This window comes from Triticum urartu, chromosome 2A, assembly GCF_056163025.1.
Source record: "Triticum urartu cultivar PI428250 chromosome 2A, HENAU_Tu73, whole genome shotgun sequence".
Taxonomy (NCBI): Eukaryota; Viridiplantae; Streptophyta; class Magnoliopsida; order Poales; family Poaceae; genus Triticum; species Triticum urartu.
Window position 1 is genome coordinate 704,147,737 of NC_141874.1, and position 22,304 is coordinate 704,170,040.

At 42.4% G+C, this 22,304-nt stretch overlaps 1 protein-coding gene across 3 annotated transcripts; it reads right to left on the bottom strand.

Moving 5' to 3' along the window:
• Positions 1–468: 468 nt before the first annotated feature.
• Positions 469–6,074, bottom strand: LOC125539879 (uncharacterized). Of its 3 annotated transcripts, none has more exons than XR_015617477.1 (3): positions 5,401–6,074; positions 4,799–5,030; positions 469–765 (listed from the first exon to the last, which is right to left on the bottom strand). XR_015617477.1 is itself a non-coding variant. In XM_048703418.2 (2 exons), exons 1-2 carry the CDS (start codon positions 5,997–5,999, stop codon positions 4,877–4,879), a joined length of 753 nt encoding a protein of 250 aa, XP_048559375.1. In that variant the 5' UTR covers positions 6,000–6,074; the 3' UTR covers positions 469–4,876. The 3 variants fall into 3 exon arrangements, 1 of the variants encoding a protein (XP_048559375.1); XR_015617476.1 differs by having other exon boundaries at positions 469–1,466; XM_048703418.2 differs by having other exon boundaries at positions 469–5,030.
• Between the last annotated feature and the right edge of the window lie 16,230 nt (positions 6,075–22,304).

Genomic DNA, 22,304 nt, shown 5'->3' on the forward strand with positions numbered 1-22,304 from the left:
GGTAACAGTAGTAAAAGTAGTGTTTTTGGTATTTTGTAGTGATAATAGCAATAGCAACGGAAAAGTAAATAAGCGAAGAACAATATATGGAAAGCTCGTAGGCAATGGATCGGTGATGGAGAATTATGCCGGATGCGGTTCATCATGTAACAATTATAACCTGGGGTGACACAGAACTAGCTCCAGTTGATCAATGTAATGTAGGCATGTATTCCGAATATAGTAATACGTGCTTATGGAAAAGAACTTGCATGACATCTTTTGTCCTACCCTACCGTGGCAGCGGGGTCCTTACGGAAACTAAGTGATATTAAGGCCTCCTTTTAATAGAGTACCAGAACAAAGCATTAACACATAGTGAATACATGAACTCCTCAAACTACAGTCATCACCGGTAAGTATCCCGATTATTGTCACTTCGGGATTAACGGATCATAACACATAATAGGTGACTATAGACTTGCAAGATAGGATCAAGAGCTCTCATATATTGATCAAAACATAATAGGTTCAGATCTGAAATCATGGCACTCGGGCCCTAATGACAAGCCCTAACAAAACTAACTCGATTACATGATAGATCCCATCCAACCCATCACCGTCCAGCAAGCCTACGATGGAATTACTCACGCACGGCGGTGAGCATCATGAAATTGGTGATGAAGGATGGTTGATGATGACGATGGCAACGGATTCCCCTCTCTGGAGCCCCAAACGGACTCCAGATCAGCCCTCCCGAGAGGTTTTTAGGGCTTGACGGCGGCTCTGCATCGTAAAATGCGATGAATTATTCTCTCTGATTTTTTTTTCTCCCCGAAACCAAATATATAGAGTTGGAGTTGAGTTCGGAGGAGCTCCAGGGGGCCCATAAGGTAGGGGGCGCGCCCCCCACCCTCGTGGACACGTGGTGGGCCCCATGGCCTTCATCTTTTGCAAGGATTTTTTATATTTTCTAAAAAGTTGTTCCGTGAAGTTTCAGGTCATTCCGAGAACTTTTGTTTCTGCACATAAATAACACCATGGTAATTCTGCTGAAAACAGCGTCAGTCCAGATTAGTTCCATTCAAATCATGCAAGTTAGAGTCCAAAATAAGGTCAAAAGTGTTTGGAAAAATAGATACGACGGAGACGTATCAGCGGCGGAGGTGGAAGATGACTCGATGCAGGCGATGTAGTGGCGCCAAGCTTCAACAGGAGGCAGTAGAGGAAGTAGCGGGCGACGACGAAGTCCAGGGGGGCGACCTCAGGCTTCGAGGATGGTGGGGAGCGCGTGAATGACGACAGCCATGGCGGTGGTGGTTCAGGTGTGTGCGCGGAGGAAGAGAACGTCGCGAGGGGGAAGGAGTGGACGACTAGGGTTCGTCTAGGTGTCGAGATGGTCTTGTAGACGGCGGGGAGGTAGTGGATGGACGGCGCGTGCACCCTGCTGGCTATGGAGCCGGTGGATGGCCGCCACGCCCTTTGTCCTGTACAGAAGAAGGGGATGAACCCCATTGGGCTGGGCCATAGCACTGTTGCACATAGAGCCCACTAGTACAGTATTAGCTAGCACTTTTTCCTTTTGTTTTCTTTTTTTTCTTATTCTATCTCCACTGTTTTGTATTAACATTTGCTACCCATTGACTTTTGTTAAATATGGTATTAGGCACATAAATACTAGGCATTATTTTTTAGCATGCTCACAAGGTTTGGAGGCAATTTGAGTTAAACAAATAATTGTTTATTTTGAAAAGGTCGTTTTACTTGTTGTTGGACCATTTGTTAAATTACTACAAATTTATTTGTGAGTCAAATGAAGTTTGTTTCAACATGACAATTGATCAGGGGAAATTATAGAATAATACGAACATTTTTGCTTTACTGTTTTAAGAAACTATAATTTGACTTGTCATTTGAATTTACCTTGAAACGAGTAAGATTTAGCAAAATTTTAATTATGATGACCTGGCATCATTAATAGGGGTTATTGTAGCTTAACTATCGGGGTGTCACAGGGCTGACCCTTGCCGTAAGTCCTCGAGACGGGCGACAAGATCACGGATCGTCTCCGCGCGTTCCCAAGACACTAACGGGTTTGGATATGTGATCTGAGTAGGCCTCTAGCCTTTTCGCACTAACTACCATGTGGGAATAAGTATGGGCACTCGGTGTCGTACGATTCTCTAAAAGCTCTTCGGACGTCAGCAATTGAGTGGCGCGCGCCCGATTGGATGGGAACCACTTGCGCTTGTATTAAGGGGTGGGTCTGCTCCAGGCCGAGCGCGCAGGAGTGCAAAGGGTGATGGGCCCAAGACCCCTTAGCGCTTAGGATGTAGACAGGCATGTTGACCTCTCTGTTGAGCCTAGGTAGGACTACGGTGTGTTGATCAGCCGAGGCTGGACATGACCCGAAAAAGTGTGTCTAGTCGGAGTTAATCGATCGTGTTTAGTAAGTTGGTGCACCCCTGCAAGGAAGTAATCTATTCGACTAGCCATATCCACGGTAACCGACGCTCGGAGTTGTATCCCGATCTACTAAATGGATATGATAGCTCCGGGATCGCTTTCTCGTAGGGAGGAAGGATCTCTTGGCGTTACTAAAATATACTTTTGACTTTATGATATGCAAATATGCACTCTTCTAATGCTGCAAGACGCTGGTCTTCCCTTCTGTTCTGGCATTTTTGCAGTATAGTCCAAAGATGCACATTCCTTTGATACCGATGCATACTTAGTATAGATATGATGCATACTCAATACCCAATTGCTTTGCTACCTCTTTACGCCTCTACCCGATTGCTGCGATCAGATGATGGAGTCCAGGAGCCAGCTGATCCCGCCAATGACTACTACTACACCGACGGAGCCTACTACTACCTAGAGACCACCGATGACCAGGAATAGTTGGGGGACCCCAGGCAGGAGGCCTGCGCCTTTTCGATCTAGTATCATTGTTTTGCTAGCCTTCTTAAGCCAGACTTGTTTATCCTATGTCTCTACTCATATATTGTTGCTTCCACTGACTTAAGCCTTTGTGGCCCTGGCTTGTAATATAAATCTTTATGTTTGAATTTGTGTCTAGAGTTGTGTTATGATATCTTTTCGTGAGTCTTTGATCTTGATCGTGCGCATTTGCGTGTATGATTAATGCATGATTAAGTTAAAGTTACTTTGTGCAAAATGCTATGTTAATTAGGAGATACACAAGTCGAGACCGTCAAATATCACTAATAGTATGTTATTTGTTGATACATAAGAAGATCCTTTTTTCAATCTAAGTAAAATATATAGCTTCAAAAAATGTAAGTAAAATATATTTTGATTTCTCTAAAACGTTTGTGGTTATGTTCATTCGCCGAGCTTTTGCAATTGAAGATTTTGTTTACCAGAAACCAATTGTTTACTAAAATAAACTTTTCATTGCTCCCATTGCTAACTGCAAAATCTAATAGAGGAAAAAAGCTCCAATTGTTTACTAAACCCTGAATTGGGAAAGGTAGGTAGGCGAAAAGAAACCTGGAATAAAAGCCTACACACGAGTCGCTTGCTAGAGATTTTAGCATGAATCGCAGCACTCGATTGAACAGATAATGTGAAGGAGAAAAATTCTAGAGACTCAAGTTCATGCCTGCATCACCCATACGGTGGTGGAGTCCATGGATACTGGAACAGAGGATGGGATCTCGGACTTAATAGATAGAAGATCTAGGCTTCAAAGAGTGTTGTGATCATTCACATATCACACGACACAGACCATAGGAATGTAACAGCCACATGCACAGCCACAGCCACTGCCACTGCCACTGCTTAATTCTGAAGGAAACTGGCAATGAAGGAAACTGTGTTCAGACTGACCTTGTTTTCAAAGTCATACCTTCCAATCTTGCTTGGTATAAACTGACAATACAGGAAACTGTGTTCCACTAGTTCATCACGACGCAGCCTTCGTAACTAGAGGGAAAAACGCTCGTTGCTGCAGCTGAGCACCAGTGGTTCCTCAAGTCTGACATAGATCAGACCACAGTCGCTTCCAGTTTTTTTCATGGATGGACTGCACAGGGCCACAAGGGCCACAACCATTGAAGCTTCTCTCTACCCAAAGAACGAACAGCATGAGCAAGATTATATGCTGCCCGCACTGAACAAACACAAGCCTGGACGGTTGAAGGTGCTAAAAGAAGGCTTGACGATGATGCGTAGAAACAAAAAAGGTTTCTTGTACTTCTAAACCTACAACAACCGATAAGCACAAGCCTGGACGATTAAGATTATATGCGGCCCACACTGAATAAGCACAAGCCTGGACGATTGGTGGTGCTCACTGGATTTTCAGAGAAAAAAAATTCTGGACGGTCGAGAACAAAAAATTAACATTCTCTACCTAGTAAAAGGTTTCTTCTTGTACTTCAAACGTACATCAACCACCAAGCTCTTTACTGGTAGTGGTAGAAACTAAGTATCAAGCATTAGGCATACGGAATGCTACCGGTATACGGAATGTGTATGAGATGGGTCCTGTATTAGGCAGATAGTCAACGAATTGTGCTACCGGTATACGGAACGTGTACAGGATGTGTGTGTACGAGAAGGGGAGTATTAGGTGTACTAGCGCATTAGAAAACGAGCTTTCTTTTCCTTTTGAAAACGTGTTGTTCGAGAGTTGCTACCAAAATTTTCTACTCCGAACAGAGGAGTCTGTGCCGAGTCCCTGGTTCGTCCCATGACTTTAGTCGTCCAATGGCAGGGTTGGTGCGTAAGGCAGAAAATATCATAGAAGAACGCAGGGAAATGCAGGTGTTCCTCTGAAATTTTCACCTACCGGTTCGAATACCTGAGGCAGGCGCCGTCGCGATCTTTCTCCCAGACGGACCGTAACTGCAGGTTGATCGATGATCGATCAGGCCAACAGGCACACTGTGGTGCAGGGATGCAGCCAATGGTGACCAAGGGGCCGGCACCCGATTCCAGTCGAGATCGACGAGATGCCATGCATCACCGGCGCTCCCCGGAGCTCTGCTTCGCGTGACACCGCAGCGGCGCCCTTCCTCTGCCTGAGGCAGCACCGGAAATAATAGCAACAAGTTTCATCAAATTGAAATTCGTTGCAAATAATCCTTCTCATGTATGTAAAGAAAGGGGAAAAGTAATAATAGTGCAATATACGCAGCGCACATGACAAAGATGATCAAGCACTTTCAGAAAAAAAGAAAGATCAAACTGCAGGTAATAATAGTGCAATATTCGAGTCAATTTCTACATCAATTTTTTCGTAAAACGAAATTTCTTCATCTACTGCCAATTATGTACAGGTTGTTTTTCCCATTTCTGCCGATTACCATGGCCCAGGAAGATGAAAGATCTAAACTTGCAATTAGCACAGAATGAATGAATGAATGAAAACTCGATTCAATTCATTCGTACCTTGCGCGCTTCCTCGAGGTCGCTTCGTAGTAGTCGTCCTCGCGAGCAGAATCATCCTCCTCCTCCGTCGCCGGTGATGCAGCATCGTCCGCAGCAGCAAGATCGTAGAAGTAGTCGTACGAGACGAGATCGCCCAAGAAGTAGTCGTCGAGGACGAGATCCTTCCCTGGAGTCGCCGGCTCGGCGTAACGGCCGTCGAGATCACCCAAGAAGTAGTCGTCCGCGGCAGGCTCCTTCAGATCGAGCGGCCCGCCGGCGTCCCCGCCATCGTCGTCCTCCATGAGGAACCTCTCCAGCTCGCTCGCGTAGGTCGACATCCCGCCGTCGTCGCGATCCCCATGCGACTCCGACGGCGGCGCGCCGTCGTCCGTCACCACGGAGTCCGGCGAGCTCTCTCTCCCGCCGTCGCCACCATCACGAGAACCCGGATCCAAACCGAAACCGCCCTCCTTATCGGCCACGGCGGGCAGCAAGCACTCGCCGTCGCCGCCGCAGAACTCGGTGAGGTCCATGTCCAGCAAGTCGAACTCGAACCCGTCCATAAAACCCAAGTCGAAGTCGAGATCATCCACGCCACCCAACGCGGCGGCGGCGGCCATGGCGCGAGTACGTACGCACGTCGACGAAGGTTCGATCGATGAGCCGGCCAACGCGCGCCCGGAAGTTTTTGAAATCAGAAGATTGTGAGGACGTCGACCAGGGGAGGGGGGATTTTATATGGGGGCGGGACGGAGACGGGGGAGACGTGGCCGGAGTCGGTTCCTTACCGCGCAAGGTTCGGCCGGGCCCCGGGCGGCGTATCCGGGAAGTTTCCTTTCCTTCCGGCCGCTGCGGGAGGAACCGACGTACGCACGCACGTCCCGATCGGAACGGGATAGCGCGACGTGGGGAGTTTGACTCTTCTCGTGGCGGTGGCCAAGTGATGAGCGGTGTGGATTGATTTGATCTGGTGCGTCGACGGTGCCGATCGGTCGAGATGCGTGCTTGCGTGTTTCTCCGGAGGTTTCTGGATTTCCTACGAGACGCGGTCCCGCGGGGAGGTACGAATTCGAACTTTTTGAGAACGCAGATTGCGACGTCTGTTGCTATCTTTGAAAAACTATAAAATTGGTCGGTGGAGTGTGCACATATTATTATTTTTAGGAACCACACATATGTTTTTTTGAAACACCTGTAATTTTATTGATACTTCATGACAATTACAGTTACACTGATCTGGACTTAAGATTCAAGATTATAAAGTAACTTCTATGATTAAGAATTCCTAAATACTTCAGAGTGCACGCACACTATCTTGGTGAAACGAGCGGTCGAGCACGAGCCGCTCGATTAGCCCAGATCGTGCGGTCATCGGCCTCAGGTGGTACCCGGTCAGGAGGCGACCGAACGTGCACGTGATTGGGCCCGTCCGCAAGCACCGCTTTCCAGGTCCAGCCGGTTCCCATCGCACAGGATAGCATGAAGGGTGAGCCACGCCTCTTTCTCCTTCCCTTATCCATTTTCCTTTCTTCTAGCCATGTTCGTCTCATTTCTTCCCCAAATCTGGCAGGGATAGGCCACCGCTGCCGTGATTGCAGCTGGAGGCGAAGGGCGGGAGCGCGGGATCCGCATCTCGTCGTCGGCGCAGGTACAGTACGCCCGCCTTTTTTGCCTCGCATCTTCTGCTTCTCCATTTTTCCCCTGTCGTGGTCGGGATCTTCCGTAATTGGCTCGCCGAAGAGGGGTTCTAGGATTTCCAGTGGATGTCCAGTGAGTACGAGGTAGCTCGTGAAAGGCGTCGCCCGTGACTACCTGGTCAACTCCGGTGATTTGGGGAGTTCCTGTTTCGTCAGGGGGAGTCAAGGGGGCGTGTTCTAGGGGATACGGGTTTCATGGCGATTCACCTCCATATCACGCAGATTCAGCGAGGTATTCCGGCACGTTGCCTCCGGCCAAACCGTCTGATCTGGCATGGCGATTTTTTGATTTTTTTTTAGCGGCGATTTGAGTTGGAATAGAAGGAAGGGAGTACATAAGAGTACTGAGAGGATAGTTCTGATGTTTTTGCTCAACCCTCTCAAAATACATCCGTGTGGTTTCTCTGTTTTCTCATAAGTGCATGCATATATGTAACCAGTTGGCTAGTTTGTTCTCGTAGTTGCACAAAAACACAAATGTAGTTGGATCACACATATACATATCTCAATTGGCTAGCCAACTTATGGAGTTGCACAGTGATGGCTAACCAATTGCCTCAGATGGATACACTGTGTAAACCATGTTCAAACAGTATGTGTGTTTTTTGGTTGCACACTCATGGGTGCTCTGTTGTTAAGGGTATGCGTTCATATACGAGTTTGCAAAATCAAAGCAGTACATATCCTAGTTGGCTTAGTCACACTTATGCAGTTGTACATGAAAGGGCTATGTAGTTGCATGGCTGGAGGCTAGTTTAGTTATGGCTCAGATGTCTAAATCATGATTAGTTAGTGTGTATGCAGATTTTTTGGTTGCACACTCGTGTCTGCCCTGTTGGCCATACAGTGCATCAAGTTGCACACATTTTGTTTTGTTTTGTAGGTGTGCTTTGAAAAATCAACATTACGTGTTTAAATTATGGCATTACTTTGATATCAATTTTTCCCTCATTTTTCTCTTTTATACATATGGTTCCTTTGACTAATTTGTTCGTTTGCTTTTTTTAACAGACCAAAAATGGTTGTAGAAGGAGATGCGGCTCCTAGTGAAGGAGAGGTTGATAACCCACAAGTATAGGGGATCGCAACAGTTTTCGAGGGTATAGTATTCAACCCAAATTTATTGATTCGACACAAGGGGAGCCAAAGAATATTCTCAAGTATTAGCAGCTGAGTTGTCAATTCAACCACACCTGGAAACTTAATATCTGCAGCAAAGAGTTTAGTAGCAAACTAGTATGATAGTAGTGGTAACGGTAGCAAAAGGTAAAAGTAGTAAAAGTAGTGTTTTTGGTATTTTGTAGTGATGATAGCAATAGCAACGGAAAAGTAAATAAGCGAAGAACAATATATGGAAAGCTCGTAGGAAATGGATCGATGATGGAGAATTATGCCGGATGCGGTCCATCATGTAACAGTCATAACCTAGGGTGACACAGAACTAGCTCTAGTTCATTGATATAATGTAGGCATGTATTCCGAATATAGTCATACGTGCTTATGGAAAAGAACTTGCATGACATCTTTTGTCCTACCCTCCCGTGGCAGCGGGGTCCTTACGGAAACTAAGGGATATTAAGGCCTCCTTTTAATAGAGTACCGAAACAAAGTATTATCACATAGTGAATACATGAACTCCTCAAACTACGGTCATCACCGGTAAGTATCCCGATTATTGTCACTTCGGGGTTAACGGATCATAACACATAATAGGTGACTATAGACTTGCAAGATAGGATCAAGAACACTCATATATTGGTGAAAACATAATACGTTCAGATCTGAAATCATGGCACTCGGGCCCTAGTGACAAGCATTAAGCATAGAAAAGTCATAGCAACATCAATCTCAGAACATAGTGGATACTAGGGATCAAACCCTAACAAAACTAACTCGATTACATGATAGATCCCATCCAACCCATCACCGTCCAGCAAGCCTACGATGGAATTACTCACGCACGGCAGTGAGCATCATGAAATTGGTGATGGAGGATGGTTGATGATGACGATGGCTACGGATTCCCCTCTCTGGAGCCCCGAACGGACTCCAGATCAGCCCTCCCGAGAGGTTTTAGGCCTTGGCGGCGGCTCCGTATCGTAAAACGTGATGAATCCTTCTCTCTGATTTTTTTCTCCCCGAAACACAATATATGGAGTTGGAGTTGCAGTCGGAGAGGCATCAGGGGCCCATGAGGTAGGGGCGCGCCCTAGGGGGGCAGGCGTGCCCCCACCCTCATGGACAGGTGGTGGGCCCCCTGGCCTTCATCTTTTGCAGGTATTTTTCATATTTTCCAAAAAGTTGCCCCGTGAAGTTATAGGTCATTCTGAGAACGTTTGTTTCTGCACATAAATAACATCATGGTAATTCTGCAGAAAATAGCGTCAGTCCGGGTTAGTTCCATTCAAATCATGCAAGTTAGAGTCCAAAACAAGGGCAAAAGTGTTTGAAAAAGTAGATACGACGGAGGCGTATTAACTCCCCCAAGCTTAAACCTTTGCTTGTCCTCAAGCAATTCAGTTGAAAAACTGAAAGTGATAAAGAAAAACTTTTACAAACTCTGTTTGCTCTTATTGTTGTAAATATGTAAAGCCAGCATTCAAGTTTTCAGCAAAGATTATAACTAACCACATTCACAATAACGCTTAGGTCTCAAGTTTACCCATATCAATGGCATAGTCAACTAGCGAGCAATAATAATAAATCTCAGATGACAACACTTTCTCAAAACAATCATAATATGATATAACAAGATGGTATCTCGCTAGCCCTTTCTAAGACCGCAAAACATAAATGCAGAGCACCTTTAAAGACCAAGGACCGACTAGACATTGTAATTCATGGTAAAAGAGAACCAGTCAAGTCATACTCAATGTAAATTAACAGTAATGAATGTAAATGACAACGGTGCTCTCCAACTGGTGCTTTTTAATAAGAGGATGATGACTCAGCATAAAAGTAAATAGATAGGCCCTTCGCAGAGGGAAGCAGGTATTTATAGAGGTGCCAGAGCTCGGTTTTGAACGATATCTTCCATGCTACACACATTATAGGCGGTTCCCAAACAGAATGGTAAAGTTCATACTCCCCCTTCCACCAACAAGCATCAATCCATGGCTTGCTCGAAACAACGAGTGCCTCCGACTAACAAGAGTCCCAGGGGGAGTTTTGTTTGCAATTATTTTGATTTAGTTTGCATAAAGCATGGGTCTGGGCATCCCGGTGACCAGCCATTTATCTCGTGAGTGAGGAGCGGAGTCCACTCCTCTTGAGAATAACCCGCCTAACATGGAAGATACATACAGCCCTAGTTGATACATGATCTATTCGAGCATACAAAATAGGATATTTATTTGAAGGTTTAGAGTTTGGCACATACAAATTTACTTGGAACGGCAGGTAGATACCGTATATAGGCAGGTGTAGTGGACTCATGTGGAATAACTTTGGGGTTTAAGGGATTGGATGCACAAGCAGTATTCCCGCTTAGTACAGGTGAAGGCCAGCAAAAGACTGGGAAGCGACCAGCCAGAGAGCGACAACAATCATGAACATGCATTAAAATTAATCAACACCGAATGCAAGCATGAGTAGGATATAATCCACCATGAACATAAATATCGTGAAGGCTATGTTGATTTTGTTTCAACTACATGCGTGAACATGCGCCAAGTCAAGTCACTTCAATCATTCAGAGGAGGATACCACCCTATCATACCACATCACAACCATTTTAATAGCATGTTGGCACGCAAGGTAAACCATTATAAGCTCCTAGCTAATCAAGCATGGCACAAGAAAATATGATCTCTAGTTGTCATTGCAAACATGTTTATTCATAATGGGCTGAATCAGGAACGATGAACTAATCATATTTACAAAAACAAAAGAGGTCGAGTTCATACCAGCTTTTCTCATCTCAGTCAGTCCATCATATATCGTCATAATTTCCTTTCATTTGCATGACCGAACGATGTGAATAATAATAATAGTGCGCGTGCATTGGACTAAGCTAGAATCTGCAAGCATTCAATAAACAGGAGAAGACAAGGCAATATGGTCTCTTTTGTCAGATCAACAATAATGCATATAAGAGCCACTTCAGCAATTTAATTATGGTCTTCTCCTATCGACCCCCAAAGAAAAGAAAAGAAAAGAAATGAAACTATTTACATGCGAGAGCTCCCAACAAGTACAAGAAGAATAGGAAATCTTTTTGGGTTTTCTTTTTAATTACTACTACAAGCATGGAAATTAAACTAATTAAAAGCTACAACTAATAAATTTTTTTCTGATTTTTCTTAAGGTTTATTAAACACACAAGAAGAAAGCATAAAAAGCAAAATAAACTAGCATGGATGATACAATGAAAAAGTATGAGCACCGTCATCTAGCAATGAGTGTGTGAACATAAATGTATTGTCGGTGAGAAATACGTACTCCCCCAAGCTTAGGCTTTTGGCCTCAGTTGGTTTATGGCCACGGCTGGCCTGGCGGATACCCATAATAATAGTTGCGGTCGTACTGAGAAGAAGAAGAGGAAGACTCCGATTGCCACTGGCTAACAATCATCTCCGGATCCCACTGGTAATTAGACTGTCATGAAGGATCAACTTGTGGTTCCGGCTCTGGCTCCATGGCTGGTGCAGGGTTCCGGTAGGCGTGAATAGCCTTCAACGGAATGAGGTACTGGCCTGCAGATAAATCAAACAAAGAAGGAGCAGGCAGGGTAATAGTCTCAGGATGATGTTTATTAAAGAACAATTGATATTTAAGCTCTCCTTCCCTATTCTCGACAATAAAATCATGTGCCACCATACTTTTATAATCTAGATAAACAGGAGGCAGCACTTTTTCGTCCTTCTCATAATGCCTAATAGGTATGTTAAAATGTGCAGCTAGGCGTGAAGCATAGATGCCTCCAAAGATGGGGCCCTTGGTACGGTTCAGACTTAACCGTTTAGCAATAATGCCGCCCATACTAATAGAGTTATCACCGTATAAACCGTGGAGTAAAATAATAATATCAGGGATACTAAGGTTGCCACAGTTTCCGTGACCAATTAAACAACGACTAGCAAATAATGCAAAATAACGTGAAACAGGAAAATGTATGCTAGTGATTCGTGCATCGGAAACCTTCCTTGTTTCCCCTATAGTGATAGTATCAATAAACACGTCCACATCATCGCGATGTGGTTCTTCTGTCCTGCCCTCAAAAGGGATTAAACAAACCGACAGAAATCATAAAGTGACATCTCCTTATGCTCATCATATAAATAAAACTCCATCGTAGGTGGTGAGCTCCTAGAATGGAAATGAAAGTTTTGCACAAAGATATTTGTGAGTAAGAGATACTGATCGCATTGGTCGTGGAGGAAAGCGGTGAGGCTTGCATTCTTAGCCAATTCATGAAAATCTTCATAAATCCCGGCTGCCCTCAAGGAATCATCGGAAGGCCATTCACACGCCCGAACCTTCGCGGTGCGAGGCAGATTATACTTAGGCTTCGGTGCCTTTTCCTTCGAGCTTTGGCTCGATGAGCCCCTCAAAAGTCTCCTCATCATTTTCTGAAAAATTCTGAAATTTTTAGTAACTTCAAAATAAAAGTAAACCAAACTTAATAATATTGATAGCAACTACTCCTACAAGTGCCTAGGGCCTATATCATGCATCAAAACTACTTTTGACCATATAAATTTGACATGCAAGCTCAAGAACAGGGTCACCTAAGCAGCAAAAATTTGCAATGAATAAAGCACTAGAACAAAAACTAATTGGACCAATGGAGGAGTCACATACCAAGGAACAATCTCCCCAAGTAGTTTTGTGAGAGGTGCTTTGAGCAAGGAGATCGAAAATGGCAGCAAAACGAGCTTGGACTTGGGTTTGAGCTGGTTATTCGTGTTTGGGGGAGGAAGAAGGAGTGTGTGGATGAAAGGATAAGTGGAGGAGGGCCACCGTGGGTCCACGAGGCAGGGGGCGCGCCCAGGGGGTAGGGCGTGACCTCCACCCTCGTGGGCAGGTGGTTGACCCCCCTGCTGTGTTCTCAGTGCCAAATATTCTCAAATATTATAGAAAAAATCATCTTTAAATTTCAGGGCATTTGGAGAACTTTTATTTTTGGGGTATTTTTATATTGCACGGATAATCAGATAACAGACAGAAAAATATTTTTTTATTTTATTTGATATAAATAACAGAAAGTAAAAGAGGGTACATAAGGTTGTGCTTTCTAGTTCCATCCATCTCATGATCATCAAAAGGAATCCACTAACAAGGTTGATCAAGTCTTGTTAACGAACTCATTCCGAATAGCATGGAACCGAACAAATTTCAAATAACACTATGTTACCTCAATGGGGATATGCACATCCCCAATAATAAGAATATCATATTTCTTCTTGACAGTAGGAAGAGGAAATTCAAAACCTCCAAATATAATCGATGGCATTTTTCCAATAGAGTTGATACTATGAACTTGGGGTTGTTTCCTCGGAAAGTGTACCGTATGCTCATTACCATTAACATGAAAAGTGACATTGCCTTTAGTGCAATCAATAACAACCCCTGCAGTATTCAAAAAGGGTCTTCCAAAAATAATAGACATATTATCGTCCTCGGGAATAGCAAGAATAACAAAGTCCGTTAAAATAGTAATGTTTGCAACTATGATGACCCACAAGTATAGGGGATCTATCATAGTCCTTTCGATAAGTAAGAGTGTCGAACCCAACGAGGAGCAGAAGGAAATGATAAGCAGTTCTCAGCAAGGTATTCTCTACAAGTACTGAAATAAGTGGTAACAGATAGTTTTGTGATGAGATAATTTGTAACGAGCAACAAGTAACAAAAGTAAATAAAGTGCAGCAAGGTGGCCAAAACCTTTTTGTAGCAAAGGACAAGCCTGGACAAACTCTTATATAAGGAAAAGTGCTCCCGAGGACACATGGGAATATCATCAAGCTAGTTTTCATCACGTTCATATGATTCGCGTTCGGTACTTTGATAATTTGACATGTGGGTGGACCGGTGCTTGGGTGCTGTTCTTACTTGAACAAGCATCTGCTACGTCTTGAGCTTGCGTTGGTTTTCCCCGAGGAGGAAGGGATGATGCAGCAGAGTAGCGTAAGTATTTCCCTCAGTTTTTGAGAACCAAAGTATCAATCCAGTAGGAGGCCACGCTCAAGTCCCTCGTACCTACACAAAACGATACCTACTCACAACCAACACGATTAGGGGTTGTCAATCCCTTCACGGTCACTTACGAAAGTGAGATCTGATAGATATAATATTTTTGGTATTTTTGGTATAAAGATGCAAAGTGAAATGTAAAATCAAAGTAAAAAGCAAAGCAAAATTAAAGTGATGGAGATTGATATGATGAGAATAGACCCGGGGCCATAGGTTTCACTAGTGGCTTCTCTCAAGAGCATAAGTATTCTACGGTGGGTGAACAAATTACTGTTGAGCAATTGACACAATTGAGCATAGTTATGAGAATATCTAGGCATGATCATGTATATAGGCATCACGTCCGTGACAAGTAGACCGAAATGATTCTGCATCTACTACTATTACTCCACTCATCGACCGCTATCCATCATGCATCTAGAGTATTAAGTTAAAAACAGAGTAACGCCTTAAGCAAGATGACATGATGTAGAGAGATAAATTCATGCAATATGAATTAAACCCCATCTTGTTATACTCGATGGCAACGATACAATACGTGCCTTGCTGCCCCTTCTGTCACTGGGAAAGGACACCGCAAGATCGAACCCAAAGCTAAGCACTTCTCCCATGGCAAGAACTACCAATCTAGTTGGCCAAACCAAACGGATAATTCGAAGAGACTTGCAAAGATAACCAATCATACATAAAAGAATTCAGAGAAGATTCAAATATTATTCATAGATAGACTTGATCATAAACCCACAATTCATCGGTCTCAACAAACACACCACAAAAAGAAGATTACATCGAATAGATCTCCACAAGAGAGGGGGAGAACTCTGTATTGAGATCCAAAAAGAGAGAAGAAGCCATCTCGCTACTAACTATGGACCCGAAGGTCTGAGGTAAACTACTCACACTTCATCGGAGAGGCCATGATGATGTAGAAGCCCTCCGTGATGACGGCCCTCTCCGGCGGAGCTCCGGAACAGGCCCCAAGATGGGATCTCGTGGATACAGAAAGTTGCGGCGGTGGAATTAGGTTTTTGGCTCCGTTCTGTTCGTTTGGGGGTACGTAGGTATATATAGGAGGAAGAAGTACGTCGGAGGAGCACCGAGGGGCCCACGAGGCAGGGGGGCGCGCCCTAGGGGAGGGCGCGCCCCCTACCCTCGTGACCTCCTCTCCGATGCCTTGGCGTAGGGTCCAAGTCTCCTAGATCACGTTCGGTGAGAAAATCACGTTCCCGAAGGTTTCATTCCGTTTGGACCCCGTTTGATATTCCGTTTCTTCGAAACACTAAAATAGGCAAAAAAAACAGCAATTCTCGGCTGGGCCTCCGGTTAATAGGTTAGTCCCAAAAATAATATAAAAGTGGAAAATAAAGCCCAATATAGTCCAAAACAGTAGATAATATAGCATGGAGCAATCAAAAATTATAGATACGTTGGAGACATATCAGGCCAAGTTCTATAATGAAAGATTCCCACTAGTATATGAAAGTGATAACATGAGAGACTCTCTACTATGAAGATCATGGTGCTACTTTGAAGCAAAAGTGTGGTAAAAAGATAGTAACATTGTCCCGTATCTCTTTTTATCTCATTTTTTTATTTTTATTTTGGCCTTTTCTCTTTTTTATGGCCTCTTTTTTATTTGGGCTTCTTTGGCCTCTTTTTTTTCGTCCGGAGTCTCATCTTGTGGGGGAATCATAATCTCCATCATCCTTTCCTCACTGGGACAACACTCTAATAATGATGATCATCACACTTTTATTTTTCTTACAACTCCACAATTACAACTCGATACTTAGAACAAAATATGACTCTATATGAATGCCTCCGGTGGTGTACCAGGATATGCAATATGACAATGATGAATGTGTCATGAACGGAACGGTGAAAGTTGCTTGGCAATATATCTCAGAATGGCTATGGAAATTCCATAATAGGTAGGTATGGTGGCTGTTTTGAGGAAGGTATATGGTAGGTGTATGATACCGGCGAAAGGTGCGCGGTATTAGAGAGGCTAGCAAAGGTGGAAGGGTGAGAGTGCGTATAATCCATGGACTCAACATTAGTCATAAAGAACTCATATACTTATTGCAAAAATCTACAAGTTATCAAAGCAAAGTATTACGCGCATGCTCCTAGGGGATAGATTGGTAGGAAAAGACCATCCCTCGTCCCCGACCGCCACTCATAAGGAAGACAATTAATAAATAAATCATGCTCCGACTTCATCACATAACAGTTCACCATACGTGCATGCTACGGGAATCACAAACTTTAACACAAGTATTCTTTAAATTCACAACTACTCAACTAGCATGACTTTAATATTATCACCTCCATATCTCAAAACAATTATCATGCTTCAATCTTTTCTTAGTATTCAACACACTCAAAAGAAAGTTTCACAAATCTTGAATACCAAGCATATTATTATTAAGCAAATTACCATGCTATTAAGAGACTATCAAAATGATTTAAGTGAAGCATGAGAGATCAATAGTTTCTTTAAAACAGATCCACCACCGTGCTCTAAAAGATCTAAGTGAAGCACATAGAGCAAAATTATAACGCTCAAAAGATATAAGTGAAGCACATAGAGCAAAACTACATAGCTCAAAAGATATAAGTGAAGCACATAGAGTATTCTATCAAATTTTAATTCATGTATGGCTCTCTCAAAAGGTGTGTACAGCAAGGATGATTGTGGCATACTAAGACACAAAGACACAAATAATATAAGACGCTCCAAGCAAAACACATATTATGTTGGTGAATAAAAATATAGCTCCAAGTAAATTACCGATGGAAGTGGACGAAAGAGGGGATGCCTTCCGGGGCATCCCCAAGCTTTGACTTTTTGGTGTCCTTGGATTATCTTGGGAGTGCCATGGGCATCCCCAAGCTTATGCTCTTGCCACTCCTTGTTCCATAATCCATCAAAAGAATTCACCCAAAACTTGAAAACTTCACAACACAAAACATAAAGTAGAAAACTCGTGAGCTCCGTTAGCGAAAGAAAACAAAAGACCACTTCAAGGTACTGTAATGAACTCATTATTTATTTATATTGGTGTTAAACCTACTTTATTCCAACTTCTCTATGGATTATAAACTATTTTACTAACCATAGATTCATCAAAATAAGCAAACAACACACGAAAAACAGAATCTGTCAAAAACAGAACAGTCTGTAGTAATCTGTAGCTAGCGCAAGATCTGGATCCCCAAAAATTCTAAAATACATTGCTGGACGTGAGGAATTTATCTATTAATCATCTGAAAAAATAATTAACTAAATATCACTCTTAAAATAAAAATTACAGCAGTTCTCGTGAGCGCTAAAGTTTCTGTTTTTTACAGCAAGTTCAACAAGACTTTCCCCAAGTCTTCCCAACGGTTCTACTTGGCACAAACACTAATTAAAAACAAAAAACACAACCAAAAAAGAGGCTAAATAATTTATTTATTAATAAGCAGGATCAAAAAGCAAGGAATAAAAATAAAATTGGGTTGCCTCGCAACAAGCGCTATCGTTTAACGCCCCTAGCTAGGCATAAAAGTGAGGATAAATCTAGGTATTGCCATCTTTGGTAGGCAATCCATAAGTGGCTCTCATGATAGTTTCATATGGAAATTTCATTTTCTTTCTTGGAAAGTGTTCCATGCCCTTTTTTAATGGAAATTGAAATCTAATATTCCCTTCCTTCATATCAACAATCGCACCAGCCGTTCTAAGGAAAGGTCTACCAAGAATAATAGGGCAAGAAGGGTTGCAATCTATATTAAGAACAATGAAATCTACGGGCACATAATTTCTATTTGCAACAATTAGAACATCATTAATCCTTCCCATAGGTTTCTTAATAGTGGAATCCGCAAGATGAAAGTTTAGAGAGCAATCATCAAAATTACGGAAATCTAGCAAATCACACAAAGTCTTGGGAATAGTAGAGACACTAGCACCCAAATCACACAAAGCATAAAACTCATGATCTTTAATTTTAATTTTAATAGTTGGTTCCCACTCATCATAGAGTTTTCTAGGGATAGAAACTTTCAACTCAAGTTTTTCTTCATAAGATTGCATCAAGGCATCAACAATATGTTCGGTGAAGGCTTTATGTTGACTATAAGCATGTGGAGAATTTAGCACGGATTGCAACAAGGAAATACAATCAATTAAAGAACAACTTTTATAATTAAATTCCTTGAAATCCAATATAGTGGGTTTAGTAACATCTAGATTTTTATTTCTTTCAATCTCACTTTCATCAATTGCATCATAAAGATCTAAATACTCCGAATTTTTAGAACGCCTTCTAGGTAAAGGAAGATCATATTCAGTTTCATCAAGATTCATATTGCAAAACAAAGATTTAATAGGTGACACATCAATAACTTTTAGATCTTCATCTTGATTTTCATAGGAATTGGAAGAACACGCTTTAATAAAGGCATCTTTGGAAGCACGCATCCTAGCGGTTCTTTCCTTGCACTCATCAATGGAAATTCTCATGGCTTTGAGAGACTCATTGATATCATGCTTAGGAGGAATAGATCTAATCTTTAAAGAATCAATCTCAAGAGAAATTCTATCAACATTCCTAGCCAAATCATCAACTTTAAGCAATTTCTCTTCAAGCAAAGCATTAAAATTCTTTTGTGAATTCATAAACTCTTTAACACTATTCTCAAATTCAGAGGGCATCTTATTATAATTTCCATAAGAGTTGTTGTAGGAATTCCCATAATTATTAGAAGGATTACTAGGATATGGCCTAGGATTAAAATTCCCTCTATAAGCGTTGTTACCAAAATTATTCCTACCAACAAAATTCACATCCATAGATTCATTGTTATTCTCAATCAAAGTAGACAAAGGCATATCATTAGGATCAGAAGAAACACTATTAGTAGCAAATAATTTCATAAGTTCATCCATCTTTCCACTCAAAACATTGATTTCTTCTATCGCATGCACTTTTTTATTAGAAGATCTTTCAATATGCCATTGAGAATAATTAACCATAATATTATCTAGGAGTTTAGTAGCATCTCCTAAAGTGATTTCCATAAAAGTGCCTCCCGCGGCCGAATCTAAAAGATTTCTAGAAGCAAAATTCAATCCGGCATAAATTTTTTGTATAATCATCCACAAATTCAAACCATGAGTAGGGAAATTATGTATCATTAATTTCATTCTCTCCCAAGCTTGTGCAACATGTTCATGATCAAGTTGCTTAAAGTTCATAATATCGTTTCTAAGAGAGATGATCTTAGCGGGAGGGAAAATACTTAGAGATAAAAGCATCTTTGCACTTGTTCCAAGAATCAATACTATTTTTAGGCAAAGACGAAAACCAAGCTTTAGCGCGATCTCTAAGCAAAAAAGGAAATAGCTTCAATTTAACGACATTGTTATCGACATCTTTTTTCTTTTGCATATCACATAAATCAACGAAGCTATTCAGATGAGTAGCGGCATCTTCACTGGGAAGGCCGGCGAATGGATCTTTCATAACAAGATTCAACAAAGCAGTATTAATTTCACAAGATTCAACATCGGTAAGAGGAGCAATCGGAGTGCTAATAAAATCATTGTTGTTGGTATTGGCGAAGTCACACAATTTAGTATTATCTTGAGCCATCGCGACAAACAAGCAAACTAGCACACGAGCAGACAAGAGCAAACGGGCAAAAGAGGCAAATGGAGAGGGAGGATAGAGAGAGAGAGGAAGAGAGAGAGGGCGAATAAAATGGCAAGGGTGAAGTGGGGGAGAGGAAAACGAGAGGCAAATGGCAAATAATGTAATGCGAGAGATAGGGATTGTGATGGGTACTTGGTATGTTGACTTTTTGCGTAGACTCCCCGGCAACGGCGCCAGAAATCCTTCTTGCTACGTCTTGAGTTTGCGTTGGTTTTCCCCGAAGAGGAAGGGATGATGCAGTAGAGTAGCATAAGTATTTCCCTTAGTTTTTGAGAACCAAGGTATCAATCCAGTAGGAGGCCACGCTCAAGTCCCTCGTACCTGCAGAAAACTATAGCTACTCGCAACCAGCACGATTAGGGGTTGTCAATCTCTTCACTGTCACTTACGAGAGTGAGAACTGATAGATATAATATTTTTGGTATTTTTGGTATAAAGATGCAAAGTGAAAAGTAAAGGCAAAGTAAAAAACCAAAGCAAGATTAAAGTGATGGAGATTGATATGATGAGAATAGACCCGGGGGCCATAGGTTTCACTAGTGGCTTCTCTCAAGAGCATAAGTATTCTACGGTGGGTGAACAAATTACTGTTGAGCAATTGACAGAATTGAGCATAGTTATGAGAATATCTAGGCATGATCATGTATATAGGCATCACGTCCGTGACAAGTAGACCGAAACGATTCTGCATCTACTACTATTACTCCACTCATCGACCGCTATCCAGCATGCATCTAGAGTATTAAGTTAAAACAGAGTAACGCCTTAAGCAAGATGACATGATGTAGAGATATAAATTCATGCAATATGAAATAAACCCCATCTTGTTATCCTCGATAGCAATGATACAATATGTGCCTTGCTGCCCCTTCTGTCACTAGGAAAGGACACCGCAAGATCGAACCCAAAGCTAAGCACTTCTCCCATGGCAAGAACTGCCAATCTAGTTGGCCAAACCAAACAGATAATTCGAATAGACTTGCAAAGATAACCAATCACACATAAAAGAATTCAGAGAAGATTCAAATATTATTCATAGATAGACTTGATCATAAACCCACAATTCATCGGTCTCAACAAACACACCGCAAAAATAAGATTACATCGAATAGATCTCCACAAGAGAGGGGAAGAACTTTGTATTGAGATCCAAAAGGAGAGAAGAAGCCATCTCGCTACTAACTATGGACCCGAAGGTCTGAGGTAAACTACTCACACTTCATTGGAGAGGCCATGATGATGTAAAAGCCCTCCGTGATGACGGCCCTCTCCGGCGGAGCTCTGGAACAGGCCCCAAGATGGGATCTCATGGATGCAGAAAGTTGCGGCGGTGGAATTAGGTTTTTGGCTCCGTTCTGTTCGTTTGGGGGTACGTAGGTATATATAGGAGGAAGAAGTATGTCGGACGAGCACCGAGGGGCCCACGAGGCAGGGGGCGCGCCCCCCACCCTCGTGACCGCCTCTCTGATGCCTTGGCGTAGGGTCCAAGTCTCCTGGATCACGTTCGGTGAGAAAATCACGTTCCCGAAGGTTTCATTCCGTTTGGACTCCGTTTGATATTCCGTTTCTTCGAAACACTAAAATAGGCAAAAAAATAGCAATTCTGGGTTGGGCCTCCGGTTAATAGGTTAGTCCCAAAAATAATATAAAAGTGGAAAATAAAGCCCAATATAGTCCAAAACAGTAGATAATATAGCATGGAGCAATCAAAAATTATAGGTACGTTGGAGACGTATCAGCATCCCATTTATGATTAACCTCTATTGCAAGCATCCGCAATTACAACAAAAGTATTAAGGTAAACCTAACCATAGCATGAAACATATGGATCCAAATCAGCCCCTTACGAAGCAACGCATAAACTAGGGTTTAAGCTTCTGTCACTCTAGCAACCCATCATCTACTTATTACTTCCCAATGCTTTCCTCTAGGCCCAAATAATGGTGAAGTGTTATGTAGTCGACGTTCACATAACACCACTAGAGGCTAGACAACATACATCTCATCAAAATATCGAACGAATACCAAATTCACATGACTACTAATAGCAAGACTTCTCCCTTGTCCTTAGGAACAAACGTAACTACTCACAAAGCATAAACATGTTCATAATCAGAGGGGTATTAATATGCATAAAGGATCTGAACATATGATCTTCCACCAATTAAACCAACTACCATCAACTACAAGGAGTAATTAACACTACTAGCAACCTACTAGCACCAATCCAGGACTTGGAGACAAGAATTGGATACAAGAGATGAACTAGGGTTTTGAGATGAGATGGTGCTGATGAAGATGTTGATGGAAATTGCCCTCTCCCGATGAGAGG